Source organism: Hipposideros armiger, unplaced genomic scaffold (assembly GCF_001890085.2).
Source record: "Hipposideros armiger isolate ML-2016 unplaced genomic scaffold, ASM189008v1 scaffold_94, whole genome shotgun sequence".
NCBI lineage: Eukaryota > Metazoa > Chordata > Mammalia > Chiroptera > Hipposideridae > Hipposideros > Hipposideros armiger.
In genome coordinates, this window is record NW_017731444.1 from 1,454,153 (window position 1) to 1,462,494 (window position 8,342).

The following is an 8,342-nucleotide window of genomic DNA, read 5'->3' on the forward strand; positions in this document are numbered from 1 at the left end:
AGCCCAGGTAACCTCACATGGAGTAAATGGTGGCCCCTGTTAATAGTCTCCCCTAATGGCCCCTCTAATGACTCCTCCTGTCCCTTATTTCCAGGCCCAGCAAAGTCTACACAATTTCTCAGCGCTTTTCTCCTTGGCCACAAGGTGCTGCTGGCAGCTGGTGTCTCTGTCATCTATGTCTACCAAAGGCTGAGGGCCTGACTGTAAGTTGCTGGGCAGGGAGGGCAGGCCAAGGGCTGTCCCAGAGGGGTCAGGTCAGGAGGAGGGGCCAGCTCACAGGTCACACAGTGTCAGGGCCTACATGGAGTTAAGAGAAGGTGACACTCATCTTTCAATGCCCTCAAGGGTTCTTAGGGATCCCACTATGAAGTCCCAACTCCCAGGAGGTGTGTGGGTCCTGTAAGTGGTTGACCGGATAAAGGGTTTTAAAAGGTATCCACTGCCTCGGAAGGCATCTGTGGAGGAAGTGGGCAGAGGGGGCTGAATGAGGGGCAGCTGAGTGGGTGGTGCCCTTGGAGACCATCTCTAGATTATTTCATCACTCAGGCTCCTCGGACAAAAAGAATCCACATTTTAGAGTAATATTGAAAAGTCCTGGATTGGCTGCTCTGAGGGTTATTCCAACTCTGACCCTCTGTGTGACAGAGAGGAAAGGATGGGAAAAGGGGATCAGGTCCTGGGGAGGAGCGCTGAGGTGACAGAGCCCTATCTCACAGGCTGCCTGTCCTCTCACGACAGGCGTCCCAGGAGGAGGACAGCTAGGGACATAGAGACATGTAGGGAATATTTCTTAAATGCTGAGCAGATATTTAAATGTTGACACATTTCCCACAGGTCTTTCCTTGACCCCTGCGATGTACCCTCTTTAATCGCTGCTGCCCTTTTCCTTCTCTAGGGCCCAGCCTAAGAGCCAGAACCACCAGGAAGCTTCCACAGACTCGGCTTCAAACAGCTCCTGTCCCTGGAGACCTGCCGGCCCACAAGCCCCTGCTGCTCCTTCTCACAGTCCTTAATGTCCCCTGAGCTGGGTCTTCATACATGGTTCTCTCAGGGTCACACACACATGCATACACACACACACACAGAATCCCAAAATGTCAGGTGCTCCATTATCCCATACACATGCCTTAAATGTGATAGGAGGGACAAAATGGACTGCTGAGAATGGAGGTCATGGAAGGGACTGTGACACAAAGTGCTATCAGACCTTTACAATCCTCGCCGACCTTGGAGACAGAGGAAGCAAAAGCAATACTATGACCAAGTTGTAGAATTTGATACGGTGAAGTATCACATTAATTTGGCATTGGCTCAATGATGGATATGCCTATTTATATCTTTTTAGTAGCTCTTTAAGGATATGTAGCCGAGGAACAGCAATTTCAAGTAAGCTGAGAATTCCTGAAATGATATTTCAACTGGGAGCTGGGGCAGGAGGCAGCCCTGTGTTCGGGGCTGTACCAGCCTGGGTGGAGTTTGTCTTTAGCTGGAAAGGACGAGGCTGGAGGATCTTGAAACTCTTGCTTTTCTTGTCTACTTTAGTTGATATTTCTTGATTACACATTTTTTTCACTTACTGTATACCTTAAGGATTATTTGTAGAGACTTTAAGTGATTTTTCAAACAGGACACACAATTAGTATGTGTTGAATGAATGAAGAAATGAAATACAGTAATACCTTGGTTTGCGAGCATAATTCGTTCTGGAAGCAAACTGCTCGTCTTGTGGAACACTTGCAAACCAAGTTACTCGCAATCTAAGGATTTACTGTATATCCTTTCTATTTTACTGGTATAAAATAGTCTTTCTTCTATGGAATTGTATTTGTAGTAACCGACAGGCTACTGAAAATATTTCTCCTAGAAAAATAAAGTATATAATTATTTCTCAATAATTTTGTTGGCCAACAATGTCTATGTGTAGAAATCTATGTACAAAATGATCCATTAAAGACTTATAATCCTGTGATCCATCAGACACTGAGTATGGATGTGTTCAAAGTCCTTTAGACAAATCACAGCAGAGATGTTTATCCTCTGAGGTTTTGTAAGGCAGAGACCTGGGTTCAGATACTGAAAAAGACATACTTGCTAAGTATGTGACCTTGGCCAACTTGCTAACATACTATGAACCCATTTTCTCATCTATAAATAAGAATCTTGCAACCACACAGGATTGTGGTGGCTTTAAAGGAGAGAGCAACATATGGAATCACACAGGGTCTGGAAGAAGATTGTGCATAATATACATCTTTTTTGATTCTTTGTTTATTAAGGAACTTACACTATTTATGTTTTCCAGCAGTGTGAAGTAATGATAGTGAAAATTTTTTCAGTGGCCTGGCTGCCTAACGGTATTCTCAAACTTTCCTGGGAAAATTCTCTGCTTTGTAGGCTGGCACCTGGATCCAAGAATCTCTTTACATACAACAAGAGCAATATTTGCTTTAACTTGGGTACATTTTTACTAAAATGAGGGGAAACTGGAACAAATCCTAATGTAATTGCACTCACAGGTTTTTTTTGTTTGTTTTTTGGGGTTTTTTTTTTGCTATAACAGCAGGCTTCCTGACAAGCCCGGGGACCACAAGACCAAGTCAGATCCCCACTCCCAGAGGCTTACCCAGGCACAGAAGACAACAAATGAACTCCAACTAACCTTGATGGGAGGCCTGAACCGAAATTCTCCTCTACCCGGAAACTGTTTGCAGGTCTGGTCCTTGTGGACAATATTCAGAAGTGAGGGGTGCTCAGAAATGTGCACTTAGCCAGGCACCTAGATCCCACCCAATCAAACCTTGCCAACTTGGAATTCCTTTCTACTTTCTCTCACCTCCCCCGTTTCCTAAATGACTTAGTTCCAAGGCTGTCCAATCAACACTCTCAAATTAGAATTAATAAATAGGTATAGTTTCTTTCTACCATTGTTTTTAAATTTTCTCTAAGTCTTTATTCAGAGAGACTGATGTGAGCCTTGTCTCCAGTCTCCTCAATTGGAAGCTGGAAGAATAAATCATTTCTGTGTGAAAACCCATTTCGTCAGACTTGGCTTCTCTGTGCCCAATTGGCACCAAACTCACCAACTTTGTTGGTAACATAATGACTTCAAAAAATAAGATTCTTCTTTAAATCTAAACCAGTCTGGTTTAAGAAGGTGACTTAGGAGGCACCTGAAATCACCTTTACCCAGGGACTCACTGAATCAACATCTACTAACAGAACAATTCGCTTAGAAGTAATCCAGAAGATAGCTAAGCCACTCATGCTCATTGGACAAACAAGAAAATATCCTACAACCAAATAAATAGAGGAGACTTAGACACAATGTCATCATAAACCACACCCACAACAATTGGGAGGGAACTCACTAGAAAGACAAATACTGTGTGATCTCACTTCTTGAATTTAATAAAAATTTTTAAGACAATCTCACAGATATAGAGAATAGATTGTTTGCCAGAGGCAGAGGCTGGGCTTGGGAAATAAGTGATGGTGGTCAAAGGTACAAACTTCCTGTGACTCCATAAATACGTTCTGGGGATGCAATGTACTCATGGTACTATAGTTCACAATACCGTGTTGAACATTTAAAACTTCCTAAAAGATGAAATCTTAAAGAGTTGTCATCACAAGAAAAAAATTTGTACAATGCAAGGTGATGAATGTTAACGAAACTTATTGTGGTAGTCATTTTGCAATGTAAACACATACCAGATCATTAGGCTGTACACTTAAACTAATACAGTATTATGTGTCAATTATATCTCAGTGAAACTGGGCAAAAAACCAAAACTATCTCATTTAAAGGATTATCCTTTATTATATGTTTTTGACATTAAGGCTTTTTATTGCTGTGAAGTAATAGTGAGAGTAGATGATCACTGCTTCTTTTTAGTTTGTGAAAATAAATTTTGTAGTTGTCAAAATAAAAACTGAAAATGTAACCACTATTTTAAACTCTAAACCATTTTGGCCATGTAAAATTATTAGGTACTTTTAGACAAGAATTGGAAGCCTCCAATAGTTGAGATAGGAAACTCCTCTAGATTTCTTCCCCCGAAACTTTAACACCAAAAAGGTCCCCCTGTGCCAGCCCTTTATAGTGACCCCATCCTCACCATACTGAACCCCTTGCAAAATCAACCTGCTCCCTTTTTTTAAATTTCAGAATGCAATATATGTGGAATAATACAGTACATGACATTTTGAGATTGTTTTTGTTCAATCAACACAATGTCTTCGAGAAACCTACAAGTTGTTGCGCATGTAAATAATTCCTTTTTGTTGTTGAGCATTTCCTTATACAGATGCACCACAGTTTGTGAAACTATTCACTTACTGCGGATATTACAGTTGTTCCAGGTTTCTGCTATTACAGAGGGAACGGCTATAAACATTTGTGCAAAGGTTTTTATGTGGAAATAAGTTTATTCCTCTGAGATAAATGTCTGAGAGTGTAATTGCTGGGTCATATCACTCACTTCCTCTCCTGAAGATGTCAGGATAGGATTCCTTTTGTTGGATGCAGGCACCTAAAGTTCTGAAGTCCACGTTGCACTTGCATTTGGGCTAAATATTACCAGGTCCATCAATAAAGAGTTAGAATAAGGAGTCATCTCAGGGGGGAGACCTGGCTCCCTCCAACACTGAGCCCAGGTGAACCCACATCCCAGGGTCTTGGACTTGGGAGCTTGGGACACAGCCCACACCACGGTTCCTTCTTGGCCTGGGTTCCCAAATGGGGCGTCACCATGAAGACCTCAGATGGGGTGGTGGCCCAGTAGAGAGCAGATGCTCCAAGCAGAGAGGAAGCACCATTTCCTGGGGGCCTGTCCAAGTCTCTCTGAAATCATTAAGATGAGTCACTCCTCACAACATAGCTGCCGTTACTGCCTGGTTCTATTTCACAATCTAGAAGCAGGAACTGTCTAGAATTCAAAGCAGGCGACTGTCTTACAGCCATTTCAGCCCATCCTGGCCCTTCCTCTTATATCACAGGAGGTGGGGCTTCACTCCTCTCACAGATCAGAGAGTGCAGGTTCTCCAGCCCACATGTGGACAGAGCCGCCTGCTCAGGCCTCCAGGATGACCATCCCTGCCTCCTGGCCCCGCCCTCCTCCTTGCCTGCTGCTGACTCTACTGCTGGGACTCACAGGTGAGCACTCCTTGGGTAGAATTCCCTCCTCCTGCCCCTGCACCACCTCCTCCCCCTGGAATTTTAGAGCCTCCAGGAAAACAGGGGTGGGTCACTCAGGGCTGCCACAGAAGGCCAAGGACTGGGCATTATCTGAGAGCATGAAATCGGAGATGTGAGCATTGTCTCCATGAACTGCACCTGGTTACCAGATGCATCAAAACATGATGCTTCAAACCACAACAGCGACAACTTTGTGTGGGCTGACTCATCTAATCCCCACAACATCTTTATGTGACACTTATGCCTTTCATCCCCAATTTACAGATGGGGGAACTGAGGCAGAGAGAGTAACTTGTCCAATGTCACCTATGTAAGGCAGTGATTCAGCCACGATTCAAGCCCAGGCTGAACATCTCCAAAGTTCATTTTTTAGCTATGTTATACTACTCGACTGCTCAGTGGAGTCTTAGTGTAGAAACATCAGAAAACACAGATAAACAAATGAAAGAACTGTCACCACCCATCAGGCCACTCAAAGACAACAGAATTGAAATTGTGCTGTGTGCACATGTTCACTTTTTATTAATGACTCATTGGATGGTTCCTATGTATCATTGTTGTTACTGAGCATTTAAATATGTTATAATTTCATGTAATCCTTAAAACAATCTGCATGCTAGCGTCCTAGGGTACAGCTTTACATATATTTGTCAATGCATGTATTTATGTGTGTATATGTATGAGTGTAGTGACTGTGAAGAAGTGCACACACACACACATACACACACACACACACACATACACACACACACACACGGGACATTTGAAAATATATTCCTATTGTTCTCTTCAAATCATTTTTCATTCTACATGAAATACACAAGGACATATGTTTAGTTCCCCTGTTTCTCAGCCACCCTCCCTCCTTCTTACTTGTGTAATTTTACCCCTACCCTCCCTCAGACTCTTAGACAAGCAAGCTTTGCTCTTGGTAAAATCAGTAGAATTTTGTGTATTGCCATCTTGGAACCCCTCTTTCATACTGGATAGGGGTGCGGGGGAAAGAGGGGATAAAAGATACAGGGACTGCTGCATGTATGATCTATATCTGTAGTTATATCCATATCCATGTTCATATCTATAGCTATATCCATATCTATATCCATAGCTATATCATTAATGTCAGTTAAAGCCTCAAGGCTCCAGGAAGTATAATGAGTAATAACTTTTTTCAATTTCTTGAAAATCACTATTTGCAGACATGATTGGAAATGCTCAGGGCTGTTATCTCATATGATCACTGTATCCAAGGTAGATCCTCTTGTCCCTTCCACCTACAGAAAAAAACACAGAAGCACAGAGAGTTTCAGGTTACTCAATGGTGAATGGTCGAGGTAGGATTTGAACTCATAGAGCCTGATCCTATAGCTCAGGGGTTGAAAATTACCTCATTTTCAACCCATGTGATTTCTGAGCTTCTGCAAATGGTTGTGAGGAAGGTGGATGTGGGAAGAGCGTTTGTGGTTTTCTGCTCCTGGGCTCTTCTGCTTCCTGAGTCTACACAAGATGCTTGTTTCTCACAAAGTCATCTGGGTGGGAAACGCAGTGTCTCACATAATTCTCACAGATTTACCCATTTAAAATAGGCTTCAGGATCTCAGGGATGTGTCGCATTGGGAAATTCACACATCATACAAATACTTACTGGTTACCTACCATGTGCCGGGAACTGTTATAAGAACTTCAGGTTCAGGCTGGCCGAGTGATGCAATGGTTAAGAACTGGCTTGGGATGCCAGAGGGTCACCGTTCGGATCCCACATATGAGGGCCAGTGACACTGCCCTCCACAGCTAAGATGCTGAACAACAGCTCAACCTGGAGCTGGGCTGCCATGAGTCGNATCCTTGGTGGTGATAATCACAATCATGTTTATTGTTCATTTTGCTCCTTTTGTAGCCAAACCCTCTTCCCCCGTGGTATCAGGCCCCACGGGGAGGGCTCCGCCTGGGCAGACAGTGAGCTTCACCTGCGAGTCCCACGGCTTCTCCCCCCGAAACATTGTCCTGAAATGGTTCAAAGATGGGAATCAGCTCCCAGCCTTCCTGACCACCATGAACCCAGAGGGAGACAGCGCTTCCTACAGCGTCTCCAGCACAGCCAGAGTGGTGCTGGCCCCGGGGGACATTCGCTCTCAGGTGGTCTGCGAGGTGGTCCATGTCACCCTGCAGGGGAGCTCTCCTCTTCGTGGGACGGCCAACTTGTCTGAGACCATCCGAGGTAGATCCCCTCCCACCCAGACACAGCCACACCTGGCCAAGACCTCCAAGCTGGCTCCTCCCCCTGGGTTTTGCTCCAGGCCTGGAATTGCCTGGAATCTAATTCCTGACAGTCCTTCCCATCACCAGGCACCTGGATGTGCTGGTCACTCACTACTGTTTAATGGCAGCTTCCAGGTGAACACCTACCACTGTGTAGGTACTTCCATTGCTTTACCAAAAGCAACTCCAGTTACTGAGCACCTGCTGTGAGCCAAGCCCCAGTGTGCTTGGTGATTTCATTTGTTTTGCTACAGTGAGTGCATTCCTACTGAAAGCCAGGGCCTGTGCTCTTTCATTTCATTAATATAACTCGAGTAGGAGCTACCAGTCCTTGAGCACCTACTGTGTGCAGGGCACTGTGCTTAGTGATTTCATTAATATGCAAGGAGCACCCTCAGTGTTTGAGCACCTGCTGAATGCCTAACACTGTCCTGGGTGACCCCCTTGCTGTGGTGGGGGGAGCTAAGTGATGGAGCCCTCCCCTGTGATCTGTCTGTTCCGTGAGGTCAGAGCTTCTGCCTGTGCTGTTTCAGTTCCGCCCACTGTGGAGATTACCCACAACCCTGTGCCAGGGAACCAGGTGAACGTCACCTGCCAGGTGAAGAAGTTCTACCCCCAGCGCCTACAGCTGACCTGGTTGGAGAACAGAAACATATTCCAAACAGAAACGGCCTCAACCCTCACAGAGAACAAGGACGGAAACTTTAACCGGATGAGTTCGCTCCTCGTGAATTTACCTGCCCACAGAGAGTATGTGGTGCTCACCTGCCAGGTGGAGCACGATGGGCAGCCGGCGGTCACCAAGCACCTTATGCTGGAGGCCTCTGTCCACCCGAAGGACCAGAGCACAGATGAACCCCCTGATAAGGCCCCCACTGCAACTAAC

At 44.9% G+C, this 8,342-nt stretch overlaps 2 protein-coding genes across 3 annotated transcripts in view; both read left to right on the forward strand.

Annotated features, from left to right (window-relative positions):
* Positions 1 to 5,039: 5,039 nt before the first annotated feature.
* Positions 5,040 to 8,342, forward strand: part of LOC109384418 (signal-regulatory protein beta-1-like) — a 239,663-nt gene continuing 236,360 nt past the window's right edge. For both annotated transcript variants that reach the window (XM_019645742.1, XM_019645743.1), the window contains exon 1: positions 5,040 to 5,155. In XM_019645742.1, the coding sequence (XP_019501287.1) occupies positions 5,053 to 5,155 (103 nt within the window). In that variant the 5' untranslated portion in view covers positions 5,040 to 5,052. The remainder of the gene's footprint in view (positions 5,156 to 8,342) is intronic.
* Positions 6,516 to 8,342, forward strand: part of LOC109384353 (signal-regulatory protein beta-1-like) — a 4,910-nt gene continuing 3,083 nt past the window's right edge. The window contains exons 1-3 of the mRNA XM_019645663.1: positions 6,516 to 6,531; positions 7,095 to 7,415; positions 7,990 to 8,333. Of these exons, the coding sequence (XP_019501208.1) occupies positions 6,516 to 6,531; positions 7,095 to 7,415; positions 7,990 to 8,333 (681 nt within the window). The remainder of the gene's footprint in view (positions 6,532 to 7,094; positions 7,416 to 7,989; positions 8,334 to 8,342) is intronic.